This window comes from Molossus molossus, unplaced genomic scaffold (genome assembly GCF_014108415.1).
Source record: "Molossus molossus isolate mMolMol1 unplaced genomic scaffold, mMolMol1.p scaffold_m16_p_8, whole genome shotgun sequence".
In the NCBI taxonomy this organism is placed as follows: Eukaryota; Metazoa; Chordata; class Mammalia; order Chiroptera; family Molossidae; genus Molossus; species Molossus molossus.
Genome location: NW_023425402.1, coordinates 38,879,406 through 38,896,789, shown reverse-complemented (window position 1 = coordinate 38,896,789; position 17,384 = coordinate 38,879,406). Strand labels below are relative to the sequence as shown.

Sequence of the window (17,384 nt, the reverse complement as noted above, 5' to 3'; positions counted from 1 at the left end):
TACCCCAGGCTATAACTCTTTTAGGCTCCTTCCTCTCTTACATATTTTTTTAGGGACAACATTATTTTTACCATTTATCATTTTTATCACTTTAGTGTATTTCCTGTTTGTTACATTTAGATGTTCATAGCATTACGCCAATAAACCCTTTTTATTTTATTTTATTTTATTTTATGAATTTTTATTTATTTTTTGTTACAGATATTTTACCTTTTTACCCCATTGGCACCCCCCCACCCCCCCCTCCACCCCGTCCCCGGCTTAGTTGTCCATGTCCATTGGTCATGCATACATGCATATAAGTTCTGTGGTTTGTCTCTTCCCACTCCCCCACCCCCCCATCCCCTCTTCTGAGGGATGTCAGTCTGTGCCCTACTTACATGTGTCTGGGTCTACTGTATTCCTCAGACTGTTATGTTCATTATATTCCGTATATAAGTGAGATCATGTGGTATTTGTCTTTTTCTGCTTGGCTTCTTTTACTTAGGATAATACTTTCCAGGTCCCTCCATGTCGTCTCAAAGGATAAGAGATCTTTCTTTCTTACCGCTGCATAATACTCCATTGTGTATATGTACCACAGCTTTTTTATCCATTCGTCTACTGGTGGACACTTGGGCTGTTTCCAGATCTTAGCTATTGTAAATAGTGCTGCTATGAACATGGGGGTACATATATTCTTCCTGATTGGTGTTTCAGGCTTCTTAGGGTATATTCCCAGCAGTGGGATCACTGGGTCAAATGGAAGTTCAATTTTTTAATTTCTTGAGGTAGCACCATATTGCAATAAACCCTTTTCTATTGAAGATTTCTTAGAAGAGTTAAAATCCACATTGTGATACTAATTAACATATACACCTTTTATAATGCTTTGTTCCACTTTTAGAGAAAACCTTGCATTTTTTTTACATGGTAGATTCCTACATGACAATTTTTAACCATGTAAGCACAGAAGAGGAATTGGATATCTTTTGCTTTGTTTCCTCTAACATGTGGGACCCAATTTAGAAGTGCTTGAACTCTGTTGGCTAATCAACAGTCAGGATATAAATTTAATTTCACACACTCATATGCATATAAAGCAACAAAGTGTTTTCAAGTCATTTTATTAACTAATGAGTTTTTATGTTTGCTTTCTTTTACATGAAGTTAGAGGGAACCCAAGAGACTTAAGAGTTTCCGACCCTACCACATCATCTATGAAATTATCTTGGAGTGCGGCACCAGGAAAAGTGAATCAGTATCTCGTCACCTACACACCGGTGGCGGGAGGTGAAACTCAAGAGGTCACTGTGAGGGGAGATACAACCAAGGCCGTGCTGAGAGGATTAAAGGAAGGGACAAAATACGCCTTATCTGTGACAGCCTTGTATGCTTCTGGGGCCGGCGATGTCCTTTTTGGAGAAGGAACAACACTTGAAGGTAAATACTGTCATACTTTATAGAGATCCCTCAGCTTCTTGGTGATTGCATTTAGGAAGCTTGAAATGTTTTCAGCGAATGAAATCTAGAAATGTGCAACCCTTTCTCTTAAAAGAAATTTGGATTGAAATATAAGTAATTATAAAACTGCCTCTTATTCAGAGACATCGAATAGAAGCAACTGAAAACTTGAAGTTGACTCGGAAGAAGTGTGTGGGGGCGCTGAGTGCATGATGGGGCCCTAGAAGTGTGTCTGTAATGCATTGGGCTGGTTAAGTGGAGACTAGGAATGTAACACGCAGGGTGGGAAAGCAACTTGGGAAACATCTGTGGATGCAGCGGGTTTGGACAGCCCAAGGTCACATAGCTGCTCTGTCACCCAGGAGCAGATAGGAGCCCTTTTCTGACTCTCAGTCTCTTTTCATTCGTCATGCAGGAAAGCATTCATAATAGCTTGAGAAATTTGAAAATGCAAGTTTCTGTTTGTTTGTTTTCCAAATGACCTCTAAAACTCAGTGGCATGTTGGAAGTTCAAAATTAGTGCAGTGCTCAGTAAGAACCATCAACAAGACTGGAGCTGTTTTTCTGGTTCTCTAGAGTACACTGTCAAAAGGCTTCATATCTTTTAGGATCTTTTGAAAGATAATGGTGGCTCAGAATTAACTCACCACAACTACAAAGTAAGCCATGCAAGAGAGAGAATATAAATTTATATAGAATGAGAATGGGATGGAATGCTAAAAAGAAGTATCAGAGGATGGTTACAATGATGAGTCAGTACCATGGCTGGGGGCCTAAATAAAAAATCAGGCTTAGCATTCTCTCTTGTTATTACCATCTTTTAGGTGACTTAATTAAAACGGTTATTGGAAGAAGTATCTAATCTGAATTATCTTTATGATGTGAAATCACAATAATATTTGGCAAAATATCCACCAAATTGGATGGATCCAAGAGTTTGGAGGGTTGTAGTTGTTTTAATTAGCAGGGACAAAGCCTACAGTGGGCAGTTTTGGTCAAAGGTTCAAGACTTAGTCAAGAATTAAAAACAAATAAACAAAAATTATTCTAATCAGAATTCTATCTGTAATAGTGATCAAGAGTTAATTTCAAGAATCCATGAAATTTCTTTCTTGAAGAGTATTAAACAAAAGATTAAATACTTGTGTGTAAAACACTGATTACCACCAGAAGAGTCCTGGTTTGGCTACTTAGTCATACAACCTTGAAATAATTCCTTAACCCCTCTGAGCCGCAGTTTACCCATCTAGAAAGATGGAATGGGCATTATTCCCCCTTCCTACCAGACCTGGGGAGATAAAATGGGAGAATGTAAATGGAACTCATGGAAACTATAAAATAGTATGTATATAAATTTATCAAGAAAAAATAATATTAACTTTGGACCCAATATCTAACAGTATTTACTTTTGTAAGTATTTCAGAGATAACTGATTGGCTACACTGAAGTTTTGAAAATAATAAGAGCTAGAATTAGAATTTGTCTTAATTACAGAGACATAATCCAAACAATAAAAGCATGTGATGTTTATATCTGGAGCAACATTCAGAATTTCTGAGAAGTCTGTCCTTTGCTTTTGACCTGTTGAAGTTCTTTTTCTCATGTGCTCTCCAGAGGCTTTCAACATAGATTTTTTGTAGGATATTTTTAAGGATAAACTTTCAAGTTTTTATTTTTTACAGAACAGTTGTAGATTATTTATACTGGTAGAAATTTATCCCTTATAAGGAATGTCTTGGAAATAGTTTAATAGTTTTTTACTTTTTCTTATAACTTTTAATCTTCTGATATTCTTCTGTATTTTCTTACTTTAAAAATTATATTTACCCTGGCCAGTTTGGCTCAGCAGTTAGAGCATTGGCCTGCAGACTGAAGGGTCGAGGGTTAGATTCTGGTCAAGGACATTTACCTGGGTGGTAGGTTCGATTCCCAGCCCCAGTCAGGTCATGTGGGAGGCAACCAATTGATGCTTCTTTCTCACATAGATGTTTCTCTCTTCCCCTCCCTCCCTCTCTTCCACTCTCTCCAAAAATCCATGGAAAAATATCCTCAGTGAGGATTAACAACAACGACAACAAAATTTATGTTCCATCAAAATCATCTTCATTTTAAAAATTACGACTTTTTTTGCTAAGAATAATATACAAACAAACTTTAGAAAACACAAAACATGCACTTTAATTTAACAACAAACACATTCTGCTGGGCTGTGATTTTTCTAGATGAGGTGTATGGTTAAATTGTTTATAATTTTATAGCTTTGCAAAAGTGGTGTAGAAAACCTACCAACTTGTATGCATGTATGGGTGTTGCTCAGGCATGCATGTGATAAAAATTTATCTCTAAGGGAGATACACAGGTATTAAAATACATTTTAAAAATTAACGCTTTTTCATTTCCTGAGAAGGAGGCAAGCTAGGTGGTTTGCAAGTTTTCTTTAAAAATATAGTTAATTCATAACTAAATTGTCAAAATAAAATTTTTTCCCATTTACACCAAGCTCTTTATTATGGTGAAGGATTACATTAAATCTGCCAGCTTGATTTTATTAACATATTTATCCCATTGCATTATGTGTGGTAAACTTGACAAATATGTGAAAGCATAGTTGTGACTAAATTAAAATAATAGAAGATTTTTACCCCTGGTTATTCCATTTTATTTTATTGTATTAACTCAGCCAAATCCACATACCGTATACAGGAATAGGATATGATGGTAAATGCAGGGGATGGAAAGCCCAGAAACAAAGCCAGGCAAGTGCTTTTGAGGGCTGCTGTTTTTCTAATCTGTTTTTCTCTTGGGAGAGGAGGTGGTAAGAGCCTACCATGAAGGAATGTTTCTTTCATCCAGAGGCATGGATCAGCGGGCAAGAGCATTCTGTAGGTTGAAAATTTTATAGATAGCCTGAAGTGCATTCTATTCAATTCAGAAAGAATTAAAAAAAAATATTTAGTGTGGTCTACAATCATCCCTAACTTGAAAATGTTCCCTAGTACTTTCTTGAAATGCAGCCAATGATCAGAAAATTCCCCTGTCCCTGGAAGGGAGATTTATTAGCATTGGCATTGGGGAAGTTCATGGTTGGCTCTAGCACTGTATGAAATAGAATCACAAAGACAGAGTTTATTACTATTTCAGATCCAAACTTCAGAGGAATCTGAGCACAAACCATTGGGTTTGATTTACATTGTTTTTTTTTTTTTTCTTTCCCCTCCTGTTGTTGTTGTTAAAGCAGATTTAATGTGCTTACTAAGACACTGTTGTAGATGTAAATGCACTTTAAGTTTGGTAGAACTTTTACTTGTTACTGTTAGTGTTTAGACAGAGGAAAACCTCTTCTTATAAATCTCAAAAAGAATAATGCCCATTTTAATTGAGTTTTAACACAGATGAATGAAAATTTCAATTTGGGAATAATACGGTTCTTTTTATTTTTGAGTGTTGTTTTCTGGCTATGAAGAGATGACTTTTCAGAATTGCCTTTGTTTCGGTTGCTATGGCAACCAGCCAGTGTCCTAGACATGAATGGCTTCCTGTACATCACACCACGCTAACTCAGCTGACATTTTGTTACAATGAGGTTTTTAGCACATCAAGGAATTCTTTTGCAGATGTTGAGTAACATGAGGCCTCTCCAAGATGGACCAAACAAGGCCTCTATGTTTTCCTAGATTTACTGCTATCTCATAACTTGAAAAAAAATCATCCATTCTGGGTATAACTACTCTGACGTTTCCAGGGAACTAGCACAATCACCAAACAGTAATTCATATTTCCTTTTCTTCGAATTAAGGGCTCATCAGAAAAAAATCTAAATCAAATCAGAGAGGTAACAATTGTGGGAGCAATGTCAGAGGCTTTGAGGTTGACGAGTGATTTAATTATTAAGAGGTTTTGAAGAACTATGTATTGCTTAAAGTAATTAAGTTCGCTTATCAACAGTGAACTTTGTCCTTTTGAATGGTGGCTCTAATTCATTGGTTGTAAATCAAGTGTGTTTCCACATGAACATTATCCAGAAGTAGGTCTTCTGTATTCTGCTATGGAAAGTTGGATGACTTTTGAGTTGAGCTCTAACGGAAAAGACAAATTGATTTAGAAGAGGGTTTACATTACATTTTCAATTTAACTTCTATTTTTAAAGTGGTATGTGAAACTCAATGAAAGCTGGCTGGAACAATCTATAAGATGAAATACAGTTTCATTTCATTATGATTAATTTTTCAGTTATCATCATTGGCTAATTTGTATTATAATTATATTTGAATTGGATGATGATTTGCTTTTCAGAAAGCAAATGGAAAAGGGCTAAGGAAACGTAGGAAAGTTACTTAAATGAGGCATTAGTTCTTTGGCCTCATACACGGAAAAAAGTAGAAATCAACCCCTGTGGATGTTCAGATCATGAGAAATGCACCTGTCTGAATGACTTCGCACAGAAGCAGCACGGAGTTGCGTGCAAGCAGGCACGAGAAAAATGTCTTTTGAACTTATGTTAATATGCTTTATAATCACAGTGGAAATGCTGAGTATCAAAATGTCAAAAACTGATGAATTTTGTATGTTTACATTCGTGATAGAAAACATTCTTATTCCTATACTGGTACTATGCTGGGGAGAATAGAGCCGAAGAAAAACTATCGAGAAGAAATCAAAGGGATAAAAATGAAGGCATACCCTCTATGTAGAAGATGACTTCTTTGAAACAACTGCCAGGAATTCTATTATTAGACAAAAGTAATATACAGAACACAGGCATGTCATCCAGAATCATGAGATTAAATATTATTGAAAACAATGTCACTTCGGTAAAAAGCCTGAACAAGCCCAAACCTCATAAAACTCACATTTGTAAATCTTGGGGCAGAGGGAGAGGAGGAACTCAGAGGAGGGAACCTTTGCTAGAGCAAAAGTGGATCCAGGTTTGGGGAAAAGTAATGACAAAGTGGCAGAAAGTCCACTGGAGCTGGTTTCTGTTGCCGCCACCGTTGCTGTGCCTTCCCCTTCTGAGGAACACAATCTCTCCTGGAGAGAGGCTGCAGACTGGTCTCACGACGTTTGTCTTTTCTTATTCCTCTCTCTTTCCTCTTCCTTCCCAGGTACTCTAAAAAGACACTGTCTCCCAAACCCAATTCAAAGAAACCAAGACAAATAATCTTTTCCCATAGTTATTGATGTCTGAAGTTTCTTAGATGGTGGACAAAACCTACAATTCAATTTATTAAACCAAACCAAATGCTTTGCTTGGGTTGAACCTCATTCACAGGAAAACGTAATCGACTCTTGAATAAGAAGCATACAGGATGGTGCAAAAGTAGGTCTACAGGTGTTTGAATCTGATTAGGTCCAGCCCTGTTATTTTGCTCCTGAGGACCCCAGGGCCCCAGGAGGTGACACAGCCCGCTGGTGGTCTGCTCAGCTGGTCACACATCTAGTTTCAAGACCAGCTTGGCCACTTGGCAGCCTGCCAAATAAGTCGCAGGATGCAATCTAATTGCTTCAGTTATTTGTAATCTATTATTCGGCCAAGTCAGGATTCTATTTAAAAACACTTCAAGGGTTATAGGTCAGATAAAGTTTACTGTTATGAGTATAGCCTATTCTCAGAATTCTTGGGTGTCATGCAGCAGCTGGACTAGCCAACCCTTCTGCTTTTTTCAGAAAAAAGCTTTTCAATGTGTTTGGCAACAGTATAAACTTAATATTTAGCAGTATTCTTATCAAGTTTCTGACATGTAAGAAGCCCATTGAAATGGTTTGTCTTTTCAGTCTTGGCTACTGAATTGAGTTGTCTTTCTTCTTCCCTTGGATTCCACATCTCTTTGTCATTAACATGGGATGTAGCGATGTTAGTGCCCACAAATAATGCCTTTATGTGACACATGCAGGAACTCTAATTTGTCGAGGACTTTTTCCTTTTTTTAAATTTTTTTTATTTTTTTTCCTCACCCGAGGACATTTTTGCATTTTTATCTTCAGATAGAGTGGGAGGGAGAGAAGGAGGAAATGAGAGAGAGAAACATCAATGTGAGAAAAACACATCGAGTGGTTGCCACCCACATGACCCCAACCGGGGCTGGGGACAAACTGCAACTGAGGTATGTGCCCTTAGCGGGAACCGAACCCAGGACTGTCTGGCCGCAGGCCGGTGCTCTAACCGCTGAGTCAAACTGGCCAGGGCCGATGACTTTTTTTCTACAATTGAGAATCTAGCGTTCACTCTTAGTGTTGTTAGCCGTTAAGTAGAACTCAGGAATATCTTTTAGTTAATATTTTATTTGTATTATAAAAGGTGCTTTTACAGATTCTTTTCAGGACATTGATAAACCTTGCAAAAGTCTTTATTGCAGTTTTACTAGTATTTTGTTCTAGCTTCATAGGTCTTGAGAAGGTTATAATAGGTAATTAAAATATTTGGGAATACATGTGGTTTATTCCCTAGAGATTTAGGCACCTTTTGTTTGTAGCCCAGAAATGTCTTTGTGAATGTATTTTTGCTTCGGACACAGTTCTGTCTTATTATTTTCTCACAGTGAAATCATTAGCCTGTTTGTGAAATTGATGTCTGTTTTTATGGAAATAAACAATGTCACAAATTTAGTGGTATAGAAAGCAGGGAGAAAAATAGGCTGAGAAGCATTATGCTTGGGAAAACCAGAAGCTAAAATTATTGTTTGCAAATTACTCCAGTGTTAATTTGGAAGATAATTCCCACATTCTAGCTACCTTTATTTGTCTTATGTATTTTTTGGAATGTCATTAATACAGTTTGTAGCTCATTTAAATCCAAAGTCCGTTTTAAGTACAATTATTTTACAGCAGCTATTCCTAGCTGCAATTTAGGGAATTTAGGAGGAGAGACACATGAAAAAGGCTGTATATCAAGCAAATACATGCTGCACATGTAACACGTAGAGACGAGCTGTGGGGATATCAGTGATTAAAAACAGAACAACACCACCGATACCAAACCAAACCGAAGAAAAAGTTTATATTCCTGTAAGTAGAGAAAATATAAAGATGTATGGTCACTTAAGTAGCGAATACAGGTACAGAAGACCTTTAGATGAAATCAGCCTCAAGTATCGAGGGAAAAAAATCAACATGTTCTTGAAAATAAGTATTCTTGGTTACAGTGAAATATGTAACTAATTTCCCTCTAGAGATGAAATGTCTTGTCAGCAGTTATGGTTATTTATAACAGAGTTAGAATTTTCCATTTGCACTTGGGGTCTGGTAGGACGCCCAGCTTCTGTTTTATTTATTTTTCCCTTCTAAAGTCTACCATATATGACAGGTTTTTGTTCCCCCAGATTTCTTTTTCATTTATTGTTATCTTTACTTTTTGTGCTGAAATTTAAGTATGAGTATTTTTATATATGCATTTTAATTCTTCTATTCAAGCAAAATAATAGCCTTCGAAATTCTTGTAACAGCATTATATATCATTTGCTTGAACATACAATTACTGGTAAAATGTATGCTGTAGAAGCAGATAGTTTTATATTTATGTCATACTGTGGCACAAACCCTAGTAAAGGTAGCCAATATAAAGTGACCTGTATATTTAACTTACATTTAAATTATGGAAAGTGAGGGTTTTATTGGAAGACATCTGTGCCTTCTATTAAGTTGAGGTTTCCATATTTTTCCATTTGCGTTGTATTCTTTTTAATGGAAGAACCAAAATTTAGTAGCAGGCATTTTCGATCAGCTAGAACAAGCAGCGTGTTTTATTTTGATGACTAATCGCTTTTAGGTGCTCCAGAAGAATTGGTGGTTTTGGTTTCATGAGGGGTAAGCTGTACTGCAAGTTTGCACCTCTGCTCTCTTAACAGCACGAGCGAATAGAGTTTCCACCAAAAAATGATTGTTGGAATTAAGATTTGTAAGTGATACGAAATTGTTGAAATTACTGTTAATCATACATTGAGACTGAGCTTATTAAGTTAGACCAGAGAGGAAAAGATGATGTAAAGAAATAAAGATTTTGTGTGACCAGTGGGCTATGTCGTATGGTGGACTGAAATGTGGTAAAATCTTGGGATTTAGATGCATTTTTTCCTTTGGAAAACTTCCTAATAGGCATATACTCCTTTGTATTTGAATGTTACCTTTGCCCTGAAGGACCTTACCATCTGACTGGACAGATGGGGACCAGGAAGATAGGTAGGAATCAGATATAATTCTAAAGTTTTATTCTATCATTCTCCACCAACAGAACAGGGCAGTCAGTTCAGAAAGGGGAAATTATAGCTTTAGGTGAACTGAGTTTAATCCAGCAAGTTAGGATGTCTACCAGGATGAAGTAATATTTACATGTCTAGTAGACATTAAAAAATGATTTCCCTTTAATTTCTGTTCTAGAACGTGGTTCACCTCGGGATTTAATTACCAAAGATATCACTGACACATCAATTGGGGCTTATTGGACATCTGCTCCGGGAATGGTTCGAGGTTACAGGGTCTCATGGAAATCGCTTTATGATGATATTGAGGCTGGAGAGAAAAGTCTTCCTGAAGATGCAATTCATACTGTGATAGAAAATCTGCAGCCGGAGACCAAATATAAACTTTCAGTATTTGCAGTTTACAGCAGCGGAGAAGGAGAACCTTTGAACGGAGAAGCCACAACTGAATGTAGGTATCATCACAAGTGTGTCTGGGTGTGTTAGCTACCTTCTCAAGCGACATGAGGTTGAACGACTTGCTTTGTTTGTTTGTTTGTTTATATGATCATTGAGGACTGAAAAATTAGGACCTTTAAAGAATCTGGTTTAAATTCAGGTTCAATTTAGTATCTAAAATTTATATCAAACTTTGAAATGCTGAATTCCTTCTAACTGTATTTTTCTCTCCTCACCCCCACCTCTTCCTTTCCTTCTCTCCTGATGGAATGATCAACTAGATAAGAAACTTAACTAGTAAAAAGATCAGGAGCACCTGGCCAGTGTGGCTCAGAGGTTGAGCACTGACCCATGCACCAAGAACTTGCTGGTTCAATTCCCGGTCAGGGCACATCCCCGGATTGTGGGCCTGGTCCCCAGCAAGGGGTGAGCAGGAGGCAGCTGATTTATGAATGTTTCTTTCATTGATGTTTCTGTGTCTCTCTCCCTTTCTCTAAAAAAAATAAATAAAAACATATATTAAAAAAAAGATCAGTAGCTATGGAGACAAAGAAAATTTGGGCACATTTATAGCTCTATGACCTTGGGCAAGTAATCTAATCTTCTTTGAGCCTCAGTGTTCAAATCTGTAGAATAGTTTCTTAAGAGTTGTCCCGAGAATCTGTAGAATACAGTGGCTAGGCACTTAAAGATGATGGGAAAATGATAGTGGCTACTGAGACTATGGTTATTATACAACCAAGACTAATCTTTGAGTGTTACTTTATTTTTACTGTAGTTGGTGAGGTTAAATCAAAAGTCCACTCAGTTTTCTGATGACTCCAATTTACCTTAATCTCATTAATATTCTCTCTTGTGAATAATTCTGAATGACATATCATCAATTATTATCGGCTGGCTGGTGAAATATATGTCCATATTTCTTAATTCACTTTCCTAAAAAGTCATTTGTTAACCATGGGGATGTCTCCAAATTTATAGGAGAAAAATATATTTCTTTTATTTTGGGAAAATTTTAGGAAAAGAGGGAAGAATGGGGAATTCTTACATTTTCTTTTATTAGAAAGAAGTGGAGGAATTGGTTGATTTTTTCTGATAAAGAGCAATTTTAGTTAAGTCCTATATCTTGATTTTGAGTTATTCTTAAATTAAAATCTTTTGGTATGAGTTGTCTGAAGAATTTGTCTTTTCTTTTTTAATCACTGGCAAACTCAGTTGGCTACATCTCAGCTTAAATTTGTGTCAAAATTAATGATATTAAAAAAATCAAACTCTTTTTAGGAAATTTAAATAGATGGAAAGGCATATTTCTTAGATAAGAGAAATATGATTGATTTACTTAGTAGTAAATGAAATCTTGTGTTTGAATATATGGGCTGATGTTGTTTAAGAACCTGGCAGAAATTCATCTCTATTTCTGGCAGAAATTCATTTGTTGTAAAGAGGCGCCATGTTGTAAACTTAGGCCAGATATGACACATAAAGCTAAATTTATCTGTAGGAGTACAAATACAATTCATGTGGCTGAAAAATTATTCAAGTAGATGTTTTTAAAGGGAGGGATTTTTTTGTTTTTTGTTATGTGCCCCTAGCAGGAACTGAACCCAGGACTCCCTGGTCCACAGGCTGATGCTCCAACCACTGAGCCAAACGGGCCAGGGCAAAGGAGGAAATTTTTGTTGTTGTTTTTAAAAATACACCTCTCCTCCATCATGTCTTCTTCCCAAAAGACTGAGTTTTCAGTTATTTATTTAGGATTGAAAGTCTCCACAAGGGACATGTTTTAGCCAAAAGCAAATATGGTAACAGAATTCCTAAATAATCTTTCATCTCTAAGAAGCTGAGCATTTAAGAAATTGTCAGTTTTTCTTGGCTAATTGATTGATTTAAAGGTGGGGGAAGAGAAAGGCCTCTTTGGAACTGGGAGCAGACTAGGCAGGAATGAAGCACATTTTTAGAGAATGTACAAACTGCTTAAACATCTCCGCAGATATGCTTGTTTTACTACCTTCTTGCTGTTTTACTTTGCTCTCTTCATGGAAAATAAAGCCGTTTAGAAAGTACTTTGAGAAATCTGAGTCAGCTGTGGTATTTAGCTGGTGGATGAATCCTAAAATGTAGATAACTGGGCAGAGTCATTAGGTCTTGCTCACAGAGTTGCTTATAAACTTCCAAGGGGACGTTTTGGAATTATTTTCAGGATTGCTTTCAACTCTGAGACATACTATGTAGACTATTGATAGAAGGAAACCGTGAATTGTGACTAGAAAGCCAGAAGATGAGAAACTTCCTGTTGGGCCTCCTTACAGAGCAGTGGTCACGTGGGTGCTGGGAAGCTCCTTCTGAGAGTTACTGACACTGGACAGAACAAACAATGTGAGCATTTTATATTGTGTGGTGCACCTAACTATAAAGTGAAAATTGATTTTTGTTTATGGGAAGCCAACAAAGCTTTTTAAAATTTATCCCTAAAATCCAAAGGTTTCTGTTAAAACTAGGATGAAATATGTTGTATTTTATTTAACTTCAATTTCTTTATTTTAAATAATAATTAAAAGGCAGGACTATAACAGATCTTTGAAGCATTTCAAGGTATGAAGTGCATTGGACTGTTATTAACATACTTAAATTAAAAAATATTTCCAAGTTTGGGGTTCTATTCTTTTGGGAAGAGCAGTTTCTTTTGTAGACCAACACTGATAAGATTTAAAAGTACATTTTCCTCAATTTTGAGTTGTGTAAAATTTGTCTGAGAATTTTGTATGAAAAATGTCTTATTCTACTGAATAAAAATATATGATAGAAACAAGAGGTCAGAAAACATATTGTAGTACAACCCTTTCTAGAAAAGTGTTAGAAATACATAAACTTATTTGTGAAAATTTGTAATAATAACCCAAAACGATTGTTTTTCTATATACCATTATTTTCGATACTGTTTTCAAAACCCCATGTAAGGTCTTTATATTTTTTGTTTAAAAAAATTTTTTTTTTTTTTTAAATAGTTCACTTACCTGGAAATAGTAATAGAGAATTGAGGATTAATCTGAATAAATTTTAATATTTACAGAAATCAATAGACTTGGCTGAGAATTCTCTTAGTTTCTTTAAACTCTAAAACAAAATATTGAAACCAATTTACTTTAAAATATATATATATATATTTTACTTTATTGATTTTTAGAGAGAGAGGAAGGGAGAGGGAGGAAGAGAGAGATAGAAACATTGATGAGAGAGAACATTGATTGGCCGCCTCCTGCATGCCCCCCAACCTGGGCATGTGCCCTGATTGGGAACCGAACCGGAGATCTCTTGTGTATGGGTCGATGCTCAACCACTGAGCAACACCGGCCGGGCGCAACCAATTTACTCTTAGTTGAAATTGCACTTTTGCATGTTTCAGAAACATAACTTATAACCACCTATTGAACTTCTTTACCTATTTTATTATTCTCATTTTTGTCCTCTATACATAATGTATCTTGTTTATATGGCAGCTTTGAAGATTTTTTCTTTAAAAAAAATCCTCACCAGAGGACACGCTTTTATTGATTTTAAAAGAGAGGAAGGGAGGTGGGATGGGGGGGGGGGGGCTGGAGAGAGAGAGAGACAGAGACAGAGACAGAGATCTCTTTAGTGTCTCCTCTTCTCATCAGACTAGAGCCCTACTGGCCCTACTGTTATGACTTCATTCACCTGTAATTACCTCTCCAAAGGTTCCACCTCAAATACCATTCATATTGGAGGTTATGACTTTGACATATACATTTTGGGGAGACACAGTCATTCAACCCATACCTTGAGTAATATATATATATATATATATATATATATATATATATGCCTAGTAACTTTTATTCAATGCTAGACATTGTGAATTTTACTTTGTTGGGTGCAAGATGTTTTTATATTTTTATAAACATCCTTAATTTTAATTCTGGGATGCAGTTACTTGGAAATAGTTTAATCTTAGAAGCTTTATTGTATTCTCTGTTAGAGATAGACAAGAAAAACCTTTAGTTTAGGGCTAATTTTGCCCCATTACTAGGTCACTAACCTCCTTAGTACTATACATGATATTCCAAGAATTTCGAGGTTTTCTACTCTGGTTAGAGGAACATTTCTGGCTTTGTGGGAACTTCAGAAATTGCTACCTCTGCTCTTTTTGGGTGGTTGTTGCCCTTGTTTGGGGAAGTTTCCTCATACATAAGCTCTGATTAGTACTGGGTTGAAGATTCAAGGAGGACCTTTTACAGATGTTTGGAGTTTTTTCTCTGTAAAACCATCTGATCTATAATACTCTGCATTGCGAGTTTTAGGGGTCTTGGACTCCCCAAACTCTTAACTATCTCCTGAATTAAGGGAGACCACCATGCTCCACCTGGATCCCCCTCCTGTACTGGGGCTGGAAACTCTTTCTAAGTAATAAGCCAGGGCAATCATTTATGAACTCTCTTAGTGACCTCGCATTCATTTCTCATTTTGGGGGGATCACTGTCCTGTGCTGCCTGATGTGCAACATCTGAAAAATGTTTTTCTCTGTATATGTATATTTTTAATTTTTTCAGGTTTTTAGTTGTTTCAAGTGGTCCTTGTCCATTTGAACGTGAAAGTTTCTCTTAGAATCAAGGAAGCTTCTTTGCAGTGTTTCTTGTAGCTTTAGTTTCTTCCCATAGAAAACACTTACGGCTTTTGAGTTTGCAACAAGATTATTGAACTGAGTGAAATGAGCCTGCTTATAAACTCTGGTTAGGCATAAGAAACAGGACGTGTTGGTTGTTTATGGATGTTTGGTGACCAGTTCCTGATAATAATTACATAATTGTGAAAGATTAGTAAAAGCTAATTTAATAATAAATGATTATATAGTGATCAAACACTTTTTACATGTAGTGCTTCCTAAAACACTCAGTGTTTACTAATTTACCTTTAGAGCTCTTGAGATATTTTTATGTGTTCGAGTTTCCTGTTCCGTTGTGTTCCTAATCTCACATATTAGTGGCGGTCACAAGGACTCGTGTCGACTGTGGTCAGTCTGGCTAGTCATTTGTGGACTGTGCCTTTTTCTGAAAAGACTCAAGTAATACTTTTGACCCCGAATCCATGAATTTTACTGTCCCCCACAGCATGATTGCCACAGGAATTTTTTACAGATGGAAATGTAATAAAATTTTAAAAGCTCATCTCCGGAAACAGATGTTTTCTTTACTAAGGCCTTTAGAATGCAAATAGGAAATTCGTGCTATATGAACTTGCAATTTCTTATTTATTAGCCAGTTAAAGAAAAAAAAAATCTTACTGTGATCTCACTGAGATTAGGCTCACACACCACTATGGATTTATGAGAGATCATGATGCTAAGAAAGAGAACAGTGTACATGTTTAAGAAACTACAGTTTATTTTCATAAACATGGGGAAGTGGACATATATATTTTCTTTCAACATGGTATACATTGTGCTCTTTTTTTTTTTTTTAATCTCACAGTATCCCAAGATTCAAAAACCTTGAAAGTGGATGAAGAAACAGAAAACACAATGAGAGTTACCTGGAAACCAGCACCTGGGAAAGTCGTTAATTACCGAGTGGTGTACCGCCCCCGTGGGGGAGGAAGACAGATGGTTGCCAAAGTGTCACCCACAGTCACCTCAACAGTGTTAAAGCGACTTAAACCCCAGACCACATATAACATCACAGTCCTCCCAATCTACAAAACAGGAGAGGGAAAGATTAGGCAAGGATTGGGAACAACAGGTACAAAACAATTTTCTTTTGGAAAGTGTGTCATATTTCAAGGAAGGCTTGATACAGCTACTTTATTTGCAAATGTCTAAGATTAATTTTGTACTGAATTAAATTAGAATAATTTGATAGAATGCCTGATGGCATGTTGTTTTTTACCAGTCGAGCGCCGGGGAAAATGATTCTACATATTAATGTTCTAATGCTAATCTAGTATCCTGAATTGTAAGTTATTTACACTTCCACTTGAGTAGCACTGTAACCAGCATTTTCATTGTGTGTTATATCTCTGGCTACCAGACTGAACTTTCTTATTATGCGTTTTGAAGTGTTATGTTTATGACGATTTGTGTATGTTACTTAGATATTTCCAATTCGACTTATTGTTGTAGGGGCTAATAAAAAACCCCAATGCCGCATCTAATGGATAATATTTTAAAATCTTGTTATCTTTACAGCTTCTCGATTTAAGTCACCCAGAAACCTCAAAACATCTGACTCAACCATGTCGAGCTTCCGAGTGACTTGGGAGCCTGCCCCTGGGGAAGTGAAGGGTTATAAAGTCACATTCCACCCCACGGGGGATGAGAAAACACTGGGAGAGTTAGTGGTTGGACCATATGACAACACCGTTGTTTTGGAGGAACTTAGGTAGGAATGAACTACATTTGGTTTGTGGTGAAAGACTGAATAACTTATGTAAATGAGTAGGCCTCGAGGCAGAGGCCGGCAGAGTATCTAAGATCAGCCGAAGTGGCTTTCTCATTCCTGGTGCTGGTGGAGTTGAGGCAGGAGTAGTTAGAGGCTAGCAACAGAATTTAGGCCTGAGCAGATTTTTTGGAAATGTTTTAATGATTTTTGTTGTTAAGTGATCCGGGACGGCATTTTTTCAATAACACCCTGCTTTTTAAAAATTAACATCCAGATGACATGATTTTACCAAAAGCAGCTCTTCCCTAGCAAGTGGCAATGCAAGGTGTCCGTGCCTTCTGGAAAGGCCCAGGTGACGGCACTGAGCGGCCGGCGCGGCCCGTGCGGGGCAGACGTGGGGAGGGGGTCGGGGGTGAGGACTCTGTGCTCCCGGCTGGCAGGATCCAGGATCGAGGGGTGAGCTGACTGAGCCTCCCTTCAGGCTGTGCAGCGGGAAACAAGGAAGCCTGCGTTCCAACCTCACCCCGCATTCATTCAAGGAGAAAGAATGGACTACTGTGCAGGGCCTATTTGAAAGTTTGTTTGTTTCAGCCATTCATTCAACGATATTGAAGTCTATATAAATGCTTGCTATTTACTTGATAAAGAACAGGGAGGAGGAAGTTTACTGAGCCTACTATGTGCCGGGCCCTGTGCTAGGTGCTTTATGTTACCTTGCAAGGTACAACATTTAAACTAGATTCCTAAAGCCCCTTGCTTAGAAGCAGGAAGGGGGCAGGGCCTGGTCCCCGACATGCTCAGTGGCGTGGCGGGGATTCTACATCTGACAGGAGGCGAGACAGAAACGGGGCTGCGAGGCCTCATGTCCTGTAAACTGCTCCTTGGCTCGCTTCCCTCGATGCCTCCCCCTGAGCTTAA

General features: G+C 37.2%; 1 protein-coding gene across 1 annotated transcript in view; it reads left to right on the top strand.

Moving 5' to 3' along the window:
- COL12A1 (collagen type XII alpha 1 chain) overlaps positions 1-17,384 on the top strand; it is a 107,158-nt gene that overhangs the window by 21,862 nt on the left and 67,912 nt on the right. The window contains exons 12-15 of the mRNA XM_036249070.1: positions 1,150-1,422; positions 9,815-10,087; positions 15,561-15,827; positions 16,274-16,466. Coding sequence (XP_036104963.1) covers positions 1,150-1,422; positions 9,815-10,087; positions 15,561-15,827; positions 16,274-16,466 — 1,006 coding nt within the window. The remainder of the gene's footprint in view (positions 1-1,149; positions 1,423-9,814; positions 10,088-15,560; positions 15,828-16,273; positions 16,467-17,384) is intronic.